The sequence below is a fragment of the Mustela lutreola genome, chromosome 17 (genome assembly GCF_030435805.1).
Source record: "Mustela lutreola isolate mMusLut2 chromosome 17, mMusLut2.pri, whole genome shotgun sequence".
Classification (NCBI taxonomy): domain Eukaryota; kingdom Metazoa; phylum Chordata; class Mammalia; order Carnivora; family Mustelidae; genus Mustela; species Mustela lutreola.
In genome coordinates, this window is record NC_081306.1 from 13,717,971 (window position 1) to 13,734,347 (window position 16,377).

Sequence of the window (16,377 nt, forward strand, 5' to 3'; positions counted from 1 at the left end):
CCCAAAGGACTCTGCGGACGTGTTAGGGATCCTGAGCTAGCAGGTTACTGGGGCTTATCTCGGTGGACCCACCGTCATCGCCAGGGTCCTTAGAAAAGGGAGAGTCACACAAGGAGAGGGGGCTCTGTGACAAAAGGCGAGGCCAGAGTCACGTGGTTGTTGGCTTGGAAGGCACAGGAGGCCACAAGCTAACGAACGAGAGCAGCCTCTAGAAGCTGGAGGAGGAAGGGATTCCCCTCGGGAGGCTCCAGAATGAAGGAGGCCCTTCCCAACACCCTGCGAGTCTCAGCCCAGTGAGATGGATTCTCGACTTCCAACCTCCATGAATGGCAAGATAACAAAAGTTGAGTTTTAGGCCACTCCGTGGCTGCCACTGCCGTACGGCAGCCACTGGAGGCAAAAACACAAGAGGTCTCACCACCAGAATATTCCCAGCTCAGCCCTGTACTATCTCCTTTAGTGAGCTACAGACAGGCCGCGTTCCCCTGAGACGGTGTCACGGAAAGGCTGCTTCAGTATAATGCTTTCTGAAAATGAGAGCATCTTATAATGGTAATACGTTGCTTAGGCAGAGTTTTGTTTTATGACATTTTAAGACATTCTGGATGGGTCCCAAGATTTGTATGAGCTCGCAAGTCATTAGATTAAATCAGTATATAATTTTTCCCCTCTTTTCGTAAGAATTATTGTCCTCCTTGCTACGAACAGTGTAGAATTTCTTAGTCGTCTGTTTTTATGGGCTGAACTCTACTTATCTGCAGGAAACAAAGTGGCATGACACATTTATCCTAGGCCTCAGACAAACCTGCTTTCTAACTGTTGAAATTAAGATCTAGCAGACCCTGACACGATCAGGTTTCTAATCTGGTTTGAGCCCAGAAATCCATGAACATGTAAACAGAACAGTCAGTGAGAATTTTCCCTGGGGAACTGCCCATTGTTGGGAGCGGTTATGGAAACTCTTGGTCTGGTTTTTGGTAATAAAGATTCAAGGAGACCGTAGCAAGGTGCCTCTTTCGAAAATCTAGGAAATGCATCACATGTGGAAGCTGCCACACAGCTCCGTCAACGTGGGAGCACCCTGACCCTCATGCTTGCTTGGGCACCAGAACCACACAGACTGAAACCCAGATTTCTGGGCCACTAGCCCTAGAGCTTGTATTTCAGTAGGTCTGGGGCAGGGCCTGGAAATCAGCATTGCTAATGATGCAGCTACTGCTGGTCAGGGCCCACACTCTGCGAAGCGCGGTAGTACAGAGATTCCCCTTATGACAAGGCCCAGCTTCTCACCAGTCCTCGGCAGCGTCAAGACCTTACCTCCTCTGGCCAAACTGTCCCTGCTGAGCTCGTTAACATAGTGGAATTGTGCACCTGTCACCACCTGGTCCCGGGCTCAAAGCCAGGAGTTCTCCAGCTGGGGTGCATGCTGGAACCCCCGGAGATGTCTGCGACTCCTCAGGGCCCCTGCCTCACTGCAGACCTTAAATCCTAACAGCAATGGCGGGGGGGGGGGGGCACTACAGATCTCAGAAGCTTTTAAAGCATCCTACATGATTCCTAGCGCGGCCAAGAGGGGTAACTGTGAGGGATGACAAAATGGTGCCCGCGGGCTTACGCGCACAGTGAGTCTCCGCACCAGGCTCAGGCCTGTCCTCCAGGGCCCTGGGCTCCAGCCCTCGGTACTGTGATACAGAAAGCTGCCAAACACATTTTGGAGGAACGAGCACTCATCAACCACTGGTAGAGGGCTAGCACCTCCCTTCTCCAGGTGCCTACAGGACTCTCTGGAAACAAATTACACCACCATCAATTCTTCACCTTCCTAAGGGAAGTAACGGTGTATCAAAAATAAGGTCCTCTGAGAAAGCTTTATTGGGAAATAACCCCACATATTCGTGAGTCCAGATAAGCATCAGGACAATTTACAGACAAAAGCTGGAAAATACCTCCTTGGTCCAGAACAGGGGTCAGCAAACCATGAAACATCAGCCCAATCGAGCCGCCGCCTATTCTTACGAATAAAGTTTTATTGGCACACAGCCACGCCCACCTGCGCCCACACCGTCTGTGGCTGCTTCCACACTCTAAGGGCACAGCTGGGTATTTTCAGCTAAGGAGGTAGGGTCCACAAAAGCCAAAAATAACTCCTCTCTGGCTCTTTAACAGGACATGCTTGGCGACCCCCGCCCTAGAGAATTAAGAGGACACGGCCAAACAAAACACAACGTGCTTATCTTTGAGTGAGGGAATTAAGACTGCTTTCTTTGTCCCTATTTTTTCTTGTGGTAGCCAACTTCTGAGTCACAGGTCTACAGAAGCACGTCTGTATAAAATCAGGCCCTGGCGCATGAGCTTCCCCATTCCCCGTGGTGACAGTACCTTGTTTCCAATGGCCTTTTTGGGTGGGAAGTTGTAGCCCCTCACTTGCGGGTACTTGTTCTGTAACTTGTGGTGCAAACTCCTGAACTCTGTGTACCGCCGGTAGACGTTCCACTCGTCATCTTTTATCCGGATGTAGACCTGGCAAGAAAGGGAAAGAGAGCGAAAATGTAAGTCTCTCTCAAAGCTCTCATCAGAGGGGCGCCTGGGTGGCTCAGTCGGATTGGGCGTCCAACTCTTGATTTCGGCTCAGGTCCTGATCTCAGGGTGGTGGGATCAAGCCCCGCGCCGGGCTCTGCACTCAGCATGGAGTTTGCTCGGGATTCTCCTTCTCCCTCTGCCCCAACCTCTCTAAAATAAATCTTTTTTTTTTTTTTTTTTTTTTAAAGAAACTCTCATTACAAAGGCGTGGGATCTAGGTCATGCTTCACCCACAGAAGAGGAAGGGGCCGCACCCATCTCCGAAGCCACCAGATGCCCAGCACCTAGCAAAGAAGGGCCTCAGTGGTACGGAGTCAACAAAGAGGTACATGAAAAAAAAAATCAGGCAGGTGACGGGAAGAGCACATCGCGCGCCACTTCCCAGTGTCCGCAGAGATCAACCATCCAGCTGATCTCAGAGACGGTCCTCACACTTCCGTCACATGCCGATTGTAGCGGTGACAGACGGCTGGTAAGAGTCTGCCTCCTCTCAGGCTACGCATTTCCTCATCTGTAAGATGGAGCTGACTGACAGCATCTCCTTCCCAGGAACGTTCGGACATACGAGCAGCATGGCTCTGCCTGGCACCATGCAGACCATCACATAGAGGAGAAGGAAATCAATCTGGGGAGGGGGAGAGGGGCCAAGGTCGACATCAGCCCAACTGGATGGATGGTCACGGCACCGGGGGGCATAAAACTTCCCCAGCTTCAATCGAGATGGGACTCTTGAGAGACCATTCTTTGGGGGTACACAACTGTAAGGGCTGTTTCTTCAGCTGTTCATAGGCCCTAACACCCTCCAGGGACACACAGCAATTGTATCGCAAGGGAAAACGGAAGTGGGAGAGAGATCAAAGCATTGTAGAAAATTATGCCAGAATATCCCAGAGAGTGAGGTTCCCCTGATAAACAGCTATTGCAATCTGCGATCGGTAAATGCTGACACCCATCTTAAAAGCCCCCAGCGTAATTAAAAAGAAGCGTCTGTGATGTGAGTGGGAGTTCTGCCTCTACGAGAAGACCATCCAGTATTCCCAGATGCAGACGTCACGTATCTGAGCTTCGGCAAGATGACCATCACGGTCTCCTGTAATACTCTTGTCAACAAGAGGGAGGATGAAGAGCTCCAGTGAACGGATGCGAAGTTTCCAGGGGAATGAGATAGAGAAACAGAGGCCTGTCAAGTCAGTTGGAAGCCTCCAAGCTGAGAGAGACGATACATATGCTGGGTGACAGATACCCAGCGATCCCCCTTGTCTTGAGGGATGAATCTAATCCATCGTGTTGACATTCAAAAAGAGGAGTGTCAGGTTTTACAAGAGAATCTGAAAAACCAACACCGTAAGTAAAAGCCGGGGAAGTGTGGCACAGGGGAGGCCTGGGGGACAGAGACGTACAGACTTGAGTAAATCCGAGCTAAGGGAATAACATAGGAAAGCACCAACAAGGCCTGGTAATCGTTAGACCTCGTTGAAAGGTACAGGATAACTGCTGGGATAAATGGGCTGAAAATCTTGCTCTATTCTACATCGACCATACCAACTTGCTTAGGTTTCGGTTGCCACCTGCTAAAACATGAATGGAAATACATTCAGAAAGACCTAGATCACGCGATACTCCAAGGGCTGTCCGCGCGCCAGCGGCATCGGCATCCCAGGAAGGCAGCCTCTTGGGCTTACCCAGATGCACGGCTCAGAGCCAGAACCAAGTGGTTCACACACTGTAAGTCCGAGCAGATCTGCAGCCAAATCATAACTCAGGCAGTGAAGGGTAACCCCCAGGGTGCAGGGGGCAGAGATCTCAGAGGTTAGACCACCGTGATGCGTTCTGAATTACCCGAGGAGGCAGACACCTGGCAGATACAAAGGAGAAGAAGACAGATTTCAAAGGGGAAAAGCTGCCAAGAAGAAAGGTTTAGCTCAAAAGGCTACTTGGCACGGGGTGTCCAAGCCGCGGTATGACGGATAGGACTGTTATCCGGATTATGTGAGTGTATGATTTGTAAGACTCCAGAAGCATCTGGAGAGGCCTAGCTAGCTGTGGGGAAAAGGGACTTCAGGCATTCACAATCTCTGTAAACAGAGACACGGCAGATCAGTTGGCAAATAAACCCAGCGGGGCTTAGGGGACTTTCCTGCACATACCTCTGGGCATCCTTTGGGTTCCCTCATCCCTTCCGTCATGTGAAGACACAGTGAGAAGACGCTGTGTTTGAACAGAGAGAAGGTTCTCACCAGAAGCCAAACCTGCTGCTGATGCCATGATCTTGGCCTCCCCAGCCTCCAGACCGGGAGCAATAAAATGCTGTTTAAGCCCTTCAGGCTACAGGGTTGGCAAGAGCAGACTGAATGGATGGAGACCGCGGGCCCCTGGGGGAACCCTGAGGTAAAGCACAGACTTAGGGTCAGACAAGCCACGCCTCCACTCGGACTATGAGTTTCCTCACCTTTACCATGGAACCGACTGACTGTGCCTCTTCCCAGGTGTGCCAGGCACACTTGGACACACTTGGGCAGCGGAGCTCTACATGGCATCACACAGACCACACCACATGGAGGAGGAGGAAGAAATCCATCTGGGGAGGGTGCGGGGGGCCAGGGTTGACATCAACCCAACTGGATGGAAGGTCATGTCCAGATGGGACAGGCGCAAGGGGAGCATAAAGCTTCCTTAGTTTCACCAAGACGGGGCTGTCGGGAGAACATTCTTGGGGCACACATTGTAAGGGCCCTTCCTTCCTCTTTTCACAGGCCCTAATGCCTTCCAGAAACACTGAGCAATTACACTGGAAGGGAATACAGTGGATGCATGCGTTTTTAAGAACTGTATGAGTTAAGAAGGGCTTGGAGAGTAGAATCTCCAATGACAGAGAGCTAGTACAATCTGCAAGGAGCGAGTATCAATGCACATGATAAAGGCCTGTATCATAATGGGGAAAAACGTGCATCTCTAACGTGAGGAATAAACTGTGCTCTATGTTCTTCCCAATACATTCAAGAGCCAATGGCTTCCTCCCATCAAAGTGGGGAGCCCCTGTTTCTCCAACGGCTCCTTCTTGTTCCTCCGTGTGGGCACACCCTCTCTTCTGCCCAGGCCAGAGACAGGGGTTCTCACCCACTGCCCCCTCTGCCCACATGAACATCCAACTCTGGTCTGCACATGTCATTCTTAGGTCAAATCTGTCTCTCCAGTTTGGGCCTCTGATATGAGCCCCAGATCCAGTCTCAACAAAACTCATCATGTCTCCATCCGAACCTACAACCTGCACTGCAAACCTGCTCCTCCCTCTTCCTGGGACCTCACTCTGTCGGTGAATGGACCGGCGTTGTCTGAGCCAGAAACCTGGGCATCACCTTTGACCAGTCGTGTTTTCACCCACACGTGCACGTACTGAGCAACAGGGCCTGCCAGCCCACTCTTCTGCCTGGGCCACTGCACCAGGTCTCTAGGTACTCTTCTAGAAGCACCCTTCTCCGTTTCTACTGTTGTCTGGACGTTGGTCAGTCCCAACCTCCCTGGCTGGCAGTCAGAGGGATGGAGCTCTATGAGAAATTCAGCAAGACTGGGGTAGCCCACTGCCAGACCCAAGGAAGTCCCCCCCCCCCCAGAACTCCAATAAAATATAATTATCTCCAGCACTACCGCTTGCCATTTATGAAGCACCTACTGGGAGCCGGGTCCTGTGCTGGACACTGTGGAGGCCTCACCCTCCATCCTCATCTCAATCTGCAAGGCAGATGGGGGAATGTGCTCCTTGTACAGATGCGGGTATGGGCTCAGAGAGGGTACGTCGCTCGCCCAGGAGAACGGGGGTCTGCCTGACACTGAGGTCTGGCACTTCTCTGCTGCAGCACGTTTTGCAGTCCTCGAGGCTCCCCAGGATCCCAGGAACCCCAAGGCAGTCACACAGGCAGCTGGGAACAGCAGCTGGCAAGGAAGGTCCCTACTCCATCGCTCTGTGGCCCAAATGCCCTTTCTTAGGCAGACCGGATGTCCTTGGAACAGGCCCTTTGGTACCAGACGCCCCCATTGTGCCTTCCTATATCGCCTCCTTCAGAAATCGAATGCCATCGAAACTGCCAACCTACCTCACTGGTCCATCCTCAACAGCAATGCTTTTAGCATCCACAACTGGAAAACTTTCTCCGAAAACTAACTTGTCCCTGAATTACACTGAACCCAACTGTTCATTTATTTCACTCAAGAATGTAAAGTGCTTATGTCCCAAACTGCTCGGATTTTAATTTTTATTTTAAGGGCTCCCCCCTCCAAATTAAGTTTGATAGGTCTCAATTCCTTCTGCTTGAGCGGCAAAGATAATAACTTCTTGGAGGAATAACAAGAACTAACCTCTTCCAGCAAAAGCAAGTTCCCTTTTAAAATAAGCATTAAAAAGCCACAAAACGTGTAATCTTGGCTCAGCAAAAGAAAAATAAAATAGGGTAATATTTGCCATCGGGGGAATCAGGGCAAACCCTGTCTTCTCTGTTTTAAGAAGAAGTTTGATTCTGGAGGTTTCTTTTCTATGGGGAGGAATTACCCAAGCAATGCCTATAACCACATAGGCAAGGAGGGGATGGGGACCTCAGGCCCTCAGGGAACTGAACCCACAACTAATTCTTGCGTAGACGGGGCCTCCAGAAACTCTTCCACTGAGACGACTAGCAACATCTGCTGGAGCCCCCGCAGGCACACGCCCCCCCCCCCCCCCCCCATCCAGCCAATGCCACTTGCCTCCTCTGCGGAGCACACTCTGTACACGGCAACCCCCCTCGGTTTTCACCTGTGTTTGAAGTTCATCTCATACAGAGCTTGCTCCTTTGTCCGGTCTCTTCGCCGCACATGGTGTTTGTGTGGCATCCATGCTACAGGGCACAGCACCTGCGTGTCGTTCCCCATTGTACAGTACCACTGTAGGAACGCACGGGCGCCGTCTGCATACCCGCCGTGCTGGGGCAGGCGCTCGGGGTGTTCCCCGCTGGGGATGTCATGGGTAAGGCGGCGCGGGCGCGCACACACTTGGCTTCGGCGCTCCTGCCCTTTGGGATCACGGATCTCGATGGGAAAGGTAAAACGATAAAGATACGAGGAGAAAACCACGACGGTGTCCTCAAGACCTTACAGGTCGGCAAGGATTCTATGCGAGACCCAAAGAAGGCACAAAGCACCTTCTGGGCGCTGGAAATGCCTGTATCTCTGGGCAGTAGTTACACAGATTTATACAGAAGTCTAGATTCATGGAGCTGTCAACTTAGGAGTTATGCCCCTGATATTTATATCAAGCCTAGAATTCAAAGCGAAAGCTCTCCCCACCCAAAGCCACGCCTTCACTATTCTCAGGAGATCGAGCTTTTACCCAAATTCACATTCCCAGGATGTCTTAGTCGGGGAGCATCCACGAGGACCTGACAAGGAATCAGAGGTCCGTGTCGGGGGGAGGGGTCCGGAGAGCAGACTCCGGCCTTAGGCAGATCCCAGCTTCACCTCTTGCTAACCCAGTGATCCTGGGTAGGTTCATTCACACCGTCAAGCCTCGATTATATGTGGAGAACAGTCTACACACACATATACACGTATGGACGTATATACAGATACATGGACACACACGCACACAAAGGAGGACGAGGGCACAGGGAGAGTGAAGATTTAAAAGCTGCTTTTCAGCGGCTTGAGGTTCCAGATCTACTTTGAGACTCTGCCAAGCATCGGCACATGCAGACGTCGGGGACGCCCGGGGCCTCCCCTGCAGAGGCAGGATGGCACAGAAGGGCCTGGGCTGTGCAGGGAGGCTGCCTGCGTTCAAATTCCGGCTCTTCCCCCTGGCCAGGGGTGCCCCTGGGTGTGGCACTCCATCTCAGGACTCAGCTTCTCCATCTGTATAATGGGGACGAGAGCAATTCTGCCGGGTGGCTGTGCGACGCTGGGCCCGGCCTGGGCCTGGCAGGCAAGGAGCAGTGGCAGCTGCTCGTACGGTGACACCATCACCTTCGTCGCTATCTGCCTTTGTGTACATGAACTCCCCTATTACAGAATTAGGGGTAATTATAGGATGTGCAATCACAAAATTACAGCAGGTAATTACCATGCCTAATTAATTGTCAAATGCTAGGCAGGCGAGGAAACGCAAACATAATGCAGAGCCTGTGGGCTGGGCAGTCAAGCCTCTCCTCTGCTTCCAGAACACGGCCGAAAGGAACAGCAGATTCAGCGCCCGACCCTCTCGGGTGGGTGTTCAAGTCCTCCAACACAGCCGGGGATGCGATCTCGGGGCTGCCACTGCAGGCGGAGCTCAGGACGTTGCCCTGCTGCGGGCTGGCCTGGCAGCTCCACGGGCCCTTTCACGGCAGCACCAGGGGTCGTGCATGAGTGTGCTATTTTAGGAGGAGGACCTCACAGGAGCTACTTGATGGTTACCGAGAGCCCCAGATCCTGCAGAGAAACCGCAGATGGGGGGGGGCAGGGAGAGCTCGGGGATGAAGGCGCATTTATTTCCACGCAGCTGGTTTGGGAAACAGAATGCCAGGTGGCCCGGCCTTCCTCAGAGAGAAAGGGAAGCAGGCCCCCCGCTGAGCAGGGAACCCGATGTGGGGCTCGATCCAGACTCTGGGATCATGACCTGAGCTGAAGGCAGATGCTTAACCGACTGAGCCACCCAGGCGCCCCTCCACTCTGAATTTCAACGCCCCTTCGGCACATGGTTAAATGCAAAGACAGTCAGAGGACACTCAGATAACAAAGCTTCTTTTAAAATCGGCTCTAGGGGGGTGCCTGGGTGGCTCAGTGGGTTAAGCCTCTGCCTTGGGCTCAGGTCATGATCTCAGGGTCCTGGGATGGAGTCCCGCATCTGGCTCTCTGCTCAGCGGGGAGCCTGCTTCCCTTTCTCTCTCTCTGCCTACTTGTGATCTCTGTCAAATAAATACATAAAATCTTTTTTAAAAAATGGCTTTAGGTTTGTAGTTCATTTTGCTTCCTTAATATCCAAGGAATGAAATGATTTGTGTTTTGGTTGGTGGCCTGTGTTAATGTGTCCTAACAAAACTTCCGTTTTAATGAAATGGCTTCATGTGTTATTAACTCTAAGTGTCCTCATTGCTGGAACCAAATGCCTGAATTACCATATGACCACACTGATGGAGTGATATCATGGCACCCTGATGCCAAGAAAAAGATTAATAACTTAGCAGGAGAAAAACGACTTTTTAGTTCAGGAGGTTATGCAAAGGCGGCAGGCCAGACAAGTGGGAAGCAGTATTTACTGAGAGTGGCCGGCACAAGCCCCCCACATGCCTTTCAAAGAAGGAAAGTGAACGGGCACCTTCCCAGTGGACCGGACCCAGCCCAGTCTCTGCGCTATGGGGAACATGATGACCCCACGAGCACAGACCCCGGCTGGACAGCGGACGGCTTGCTTTAGGTAGAGTCGTGGAGCACAGACCCTGCTCACTACGCTCCAGCCCAGGCTCTGCCGACAGAGGACAGCAGTCTGGACAGTTCCATAAGCGAAAGGGCTGGCAGTGCCCGAAGGTCAGCCTTCCCACCGGACTGCCTCTGAGTTCTTTCTGTGCCGATGGGAACTGGACCCAGGGTTCAGGGCACTCACTCTCCCTTCAAGCCCCTGCCCTCCCCTGCCAAGACCAAGGGATGCTGGTGAAAAAGGCAGCGACTCTGGTTCCCATGACCGAGTTCCTGACCCCGTTAACTCACAATTTCATCTCAAAAATAAAGCCTGGCTTGAGACAAAATTGCGGGCGGGACCACTTCTGATGAGGGCCAGACGGAGGACTCAGGGGTCCAGTCTCCACGTCCTGCCACTGCTGCTAAGTAAATGGACCTTCCAGTCCCCTCGGAGCCCACCGAGGACCCTCTGCTTGACAAGATGGCCCCCACAGCTCCCTACAGTTCCAGGCACTGTGAAACCCAGCCTCGGCCAGAGACTTAAGGAGGAGACTGGCATAAAGCTGCCCATGATCTGGGATTCCTGGTGGTGGGCCTTGGGCGCCACGTGGAACCCTGCCTCAGTGGGGCAGTAAGCCAGCCCTTTCAAGGAAGTTGGGCACCGGAAGCAAAGCAGGGAGATGGGCTTCAGGAACCCCTGAAGACGGGCCTGGACTTGAGGAGAGCTATGTCTAGGAGCCGGAACTGACAGTCCCGCTTCATGCCGTATTTCTCGGCCCCGATCCCTCCAGTGTTGGCAGGGTCTTACTGAAAGTTCTAGCCTGGTCTTGCATGTGCCGAAGGAACGTAAGGAGTAGCCCAGCCGCCATGCTTGGGTTTGAAGAGCAGGGAAGGGAAAGCCCTGCAAACCCCCTCCCCACCCCAAACCAGAGGGGCCATGATCCTGGGTGGGCAGCTGGGTGCGGAGCCGGGCTGCCTAAGGAAGGTCATCTTTAGCACGGGCAGCGACAACAGGGACCACAGAGAATATCACAAGGGGCGTGTCCCCGAGTGGCACATGAGCCAGTCCCTGGAGAAGTCAGAAACAGCTGGAGCCATCCGGATGGGAGCTAATTTCCGGCAATCAAGCCATGGGGGGCTCCAGTGATCATATTCCGGGAATTTTAAAAGGAAGCATGACTTCATCCACTGGTCACATGTTGTAGCCTAGATGTTTGAGTCATGCACAGTGTACCCCCCAAGCCGTGTGCTCTGCCAGACACAGTCTCTTGCTGAAAGCTGGTTACTCGGTAGCACTGAAACGACGGGGTAACATTTTAGACACACTCAGAAAGTAGCAAAGTCTTCTGCTTCTTTCTTCCCAGATACTAATACCAGCCAAGTGTTCCTGGGGTGGGGGAGAGGCGGAAGCAGAAGCTGGGTATCTGTTTATTCTGAAATAAGTTCATTCAGGGCCCACTTATGATGCATTGAAAAGTAAGATTCCAATCACATGTATGAATGTGTGCCATTACATCCCCGAAAATAAGACCAGAAGGATTCAAATCCAAACATTTGCAGTGGTTTTTTTCTTCATGGTGATGGATTTTTATTACCTTTATGGTTTCTTTACTGTTTTCGGAGTTTTCCAGATTTCTTGCCTCTACTGAAATACTGACTTTGGTAATAGAAAAATTCAGTGACTTTTTCAAGTAAGCGGGCCTTCTGGTGGACACCGAGATAGCGCAGAGCTGACCCGCCTCTTCTCCAAACACAACTGGACAAGGTTTTAAGTACAGACACATTCTGCCGTGTATGGCCACCTCCAGAAACCAAAGGATGATCTCACCGAGGAAGAAAGAGGAAACCTTCCCGAGGCAACGGGGAAAGGGGGCTGGGAGCTGGGCTACGGAGCCAGGCAGGGACGGCTCACTGAAGACTGGGGATTGGGCAGCTGTTCCAGGGGCAGGAGGCCCAGCAGAGTGGCCCATTCCTGTGGGAAGCCAGAGCTGGGTCTGGTGACTTACCTACTGATCGCCATACATGCCTGAATTCAATACAGGCTAATTTAAAGTAAAAGCCTTTTTGCAAGATCTGAGGCTCCAAACTTGTTTTTGGTCCCCAACAGCTGGGATATTGCTAGGATAGATTGGAAGGGTGTTTTGTTTTGTTTTGTTTTTCCCTACTCTATGCTCAAAACTAAAGCCTTGGGGGAAATCAGTTTTAAAGCCAGGGCCACTCTCTTTGCCCTGATGAGGGGAAGGGCCGTGGCGAGAACAGGCTCTCTGACTGCATGCCTCTGCTTCAGTGGGCACGCGACCTGCCTCTCCCTCTTAAGGATAAAAGCAGCAAACCACACACACACACACACACACACACCACACCACACCACACCACACCCCCCCCTCCCGCGGCCACAGACACTGTCCTCCCGCGGAGCAGTGCACTCACAACACATCCAGCTTCAGGACTTCTGAGCTCCTGAGGGTCACCCCGTGCTCACTGAGCACCTACTACGTCCAGGACCTGTGCTGGCTGCAAACACAGAGACAGATGTGGCCCGGCGGCTGGAGTGATGATCAAGAGCACAGTCTGGGGACAAGGAGGGCCTGGGTTCAATACTGACTTCACCTTCTCCATGGAGCCATGGGACCGTGAGGAAATTTCATAAGCCTCTCTGTGTGCCCTCATTTCTTAATGTAAAGTGAGGACGATTCTAGCACCCTCTTTCTAGGGTTGTGCCTAAGATCAACCACTCTGCTCAGCATGTGAATATTTAATAAAAGTTAGCTGTTCTTAGCGAAAGCTAGGTGCCTGCTCTCAAGGAGGTCACACGTTTGCAAGGCAGACGGAAAAATAAACCAAAACTGCAGTCCGGTGGAGGAAATTATGACAAAGGGAAGCACAGGAGGCCAGGGAACGAGAAGGGGCACATAAATCAGTGTGGAAGGCATCAAGGAAGGCTTCCTGGAGGGGGTGATAATGTCTAAGTAAAGCCCGAAGAAGAGGGCTAGCTGGCCCAGGGAGAGGGAGGTGGGAGCTGTCCAGGCCAAAGCCAGAGGATGAGTTTTCACCTTTGCTTGATTCCTACACCAAGACCTTTCCACATCAAATATTCTTGAGGAGATGGGTAAGACAGATATGGTTTTAAGAAAACTGGGCACCTGAACAAGCAGCACACTCAACTCTGAAGGCAGCAAAGAAACGGATGCCCCCCAGAGAAGGTCTCAGGGCTTCAGACTCAAGAGCTTTAGCTACGCTGGAGCTAGTCCCTGCATCTGCCCTCTAGGATGTGGGCCACGTGACCATGTGTCACACAGGCCAGCAGCTCTTGTAGAAACAAATGGGGCAGGGAGTCCATCAATTCAGCAAGGAAAACATGTCACTTTCTAATGTGATTAAGAGTGACCCTTCTTCTCCTACTGATGCTAACTGTCCATTAGCGAACTGACAGCTTCCTCCAATATATACTCATACCACACTCAGTCTGTCTCATCGTGCTTCTGCTCTGGGCCCATCCATCCCCACCGAGATCAGGAGCTGGGTGCCTCTCTCCCACACAGAAAGCCCGCACACTGGTCTATCGGTGTCCCTGGCCCTTGTCTTCCTAGTCATGGACTCTTTATGCCCAGGAAGAGAATCTGATTCATGATGCCTTCGAGGAAATGTGGACTTACTGGAAGGACACAAGGGCATCTCAGAGCGCCATGGGCTGGCAATGCTGCTGGGGCCCCTGTGGGGCTGGATCTGAAGCCGCAAAGCCCCGCAGAAGGGGGCAGGTGGCTGCTGTCTGTGTGCCCACTCCATTCTGCTCATTCTCTCCACAGCTTCTTTCTCAAATTCCAAGCTCATGGCCCAAATGGGACACCTCTCAAACCCAGCCCCACAGACATTCAGGCCAGACCTGTCAAGCCTGCCCAATCCCAAATGTTCCAGGAGAGAGTGCACATGAACATGGCTATTCCTCTGTGCCTGCATCAACAACTCATTCTCCTCCAGGGACCCACGCCCCAGCCAACCTCCATCTCTAAGCTTCCTGTGAATCCCACGCCAGCTCGGACCCTACAGGCAGGCATGGCCAGTCAAAGCCCCACCTGCATCACAGTACAGGTGTTTCAGCCAAGCCAAGTCAATCTGGAGTTTGTGTGACTAGGGAAGAACTGAGAAGTTTATTTCTAGTTATTCTTTCCCTGGAAGGATATAAGCTCAGAGCTGTTGCTGACCACAAGAAGGGGAACCTACCAGAGAATAAAGCCATCACAGAGGGAAGCAGAACAGGGTGGTGGGCGGGGGGGGGGGGTGCATAGCCCCTAGATCAAGCCATACCTAACTCCTCGGCTACAGAAGCCCATAAATCAACTGTGGTGTTTAGGTCATTTTAAGATGAAGTTTTTGCCACCCACATGCAAAAAATTCAGACCAAAAGAGAATATGATTAGGCCTCTATCCAGATAGTTTTCCCCTAGTTGGGTGTCGTCCACTGTGGACCAATGAGCTGGTGAGTGTCTGCCTCTGGTCATCTGTTCCCTGTGTATGTAGGAGGAAGGGGCAATTCTCAGAGAAGGAGACTGATAAAGCACTCTAAAGGACACTGCCCCTCCTTTCCCCCAAGTATTCCCCTTTCTGAGTTTAAGGGGCCCTTTAACTTATTTGCACAACAATACAAAGCTTCTCCAGTACCCTAGCCCCGCCATCCAGGGACAATTTTGCAGCCAACCCCAGGAGTACCCCCGCCATCCAGGGACAATCTTGCAGCCAACCCCAGGAGTACAAACGCATCTCTCCTCACTCAAGAAACAAGACTTTCCAACCACCACCAAAATATGCGGATGATGAGTACTAGACTCTCTAATTAGAACTGATCCTTAGTCAAAGAGCTACACATTCTCAGGCAGTTGCTGAAGCAAAATTCTGTCTCAGCACCCTTCTTACTGGCACCATGAGGACCCGTCCCCCACCGAAATGCATTTAGTTACATCATGCCAAAGGATGGCTGGGGAAGAAGCGCCCAACATGCCCCCCTGAGCTCCATGCAGGCCCAGGGGTCGTGGGGGGGCTTGGCAGACGTACCCCGAGCCCCCGCAGAGAGCCCAAGGTGAAGCCGCCCGACTCCACCCAGAGCCTCCCTGAGCAACACAGATGCAGCCTCCTTTCCGCACAGCTGCAAGCCTCTGCTTATGGTCTTTAATCTTCTTCTTTGAAAAGCATCCAATTTAAGAATTTTTTGCAGTAATCATTTCAGAGTAATGAAAAACAAACAGAACAATAGAATGTCTCCGATGTGATGTGAGCTCTCTGTGCACCTCTCTCTCATGGACGCTTAAGGGGACACATGAGTCGTTAGGAGGAACCCTCTGTTAGCTCCCCACACAACCGAATGTTGCCTGCATGCTGGCCGCAAACACCGTAACACAGTTAATTTGCTCCATGTCCTCATTTCTCCCTCAGAATGACACCCATAAGAAGTCATTAAAAATAAAAAAAAGTTCCTGATATCCGAGATGGGGCTGGGGCTGGGATGAACATTTCTTCAACGTCTCAAGAGAGAGCGACACTGGGTCAACACCTCCTGGTCACCCAGCGTGGGGTGGGCCCTCTCTGGGGAACAGACGTGAAAGCCCTGCGGCTCTATCCAGCTCCCGCAGGGTGCCTTGGGCACCCTGAGCCTCGGTTTCAGCATCTGTACAATGGGGATATGCTCGCATCTCCCTGGTTGTTGTCACCTCCCAGTGACAGTGCATGACACATCTATCATATCACCAGCAATCCAATGAGGGGTTGGATTCTTGTTGATTGTGAGAGGGACCCAGGCAGGACCGGACTCTCCAGGGCTCCACTGCAAACTGGGGAGGATGAAGAGGGAGAGCGGGTCTCGGTGCCCTGCCCTAGGAAGGTGGCACGAGGGCAAAGGACTTGTCACAATCAACTCCAGCAACTTGAGTCCAGCACTCCTTTGGCCTGGAGATATATAGAGCATTTTCTCGAAACCTTTGGCAGTAAGACGGTGGAGGCGCCCTGCCTTGCAGGAGTTTGCATGTTGGGGGGCGGGGAGCTCCCGAGCAGCTCTCCTATCCGGACTTGTGTCCCAGCAGGCCAGCATTCAGAGTCTTTCCACATTTCCTGGGGACAGACCCTCCCGAAAACACTCATGAAGGTCTATGGACTCTCTTCTGAGAAAAGACAATCACACGTATCCCCACGAGGTGCACACGCACTTTGCACAAGTCATCTTAGGGCATTCCATGGAGTCCAGGAGCCCAGCTGGCCACCACAGCCAGGAAGCGGCGGCTGGCCGGGTCTGAGAATGAGCTCCTGCTCGAACCCACACAGCCAGAGAGCTGCAGAGCCGAGATGCTCCTTCCGACTGTCCCAGCTTCAGAACCTGAGCTTCCAGCCACCGTGGAATACTGACTTCCCTTC

General features: G+C 52.3%; 1 protein-coding gene across 5 annotated transcripts in view; it reads right to left on the minus strand.

The window, feature by feature from the left end:
* Window positions 1-16,377, minus strand: part of SNX29 (sorting nexin 29) — a 475,417-nt gene that overhangs the window by 78,923 nt on the left and 380,117 nt on the right. For all 5 annotated transcript variants that reach the window (XM_059154575.1, XM_059154573.1, XM_059154577.1 and 2 more), the window contains exon 19: window positions 2,380-2,520. In XM_059154575.1, coding sequence (XP_059010558.1) covers window positions 2,380-2,520 — 141 coding nt within the window. The remainder of the gene's footprint in view (window positions 1-2,379; window positions 2,521-16,377) is intronic.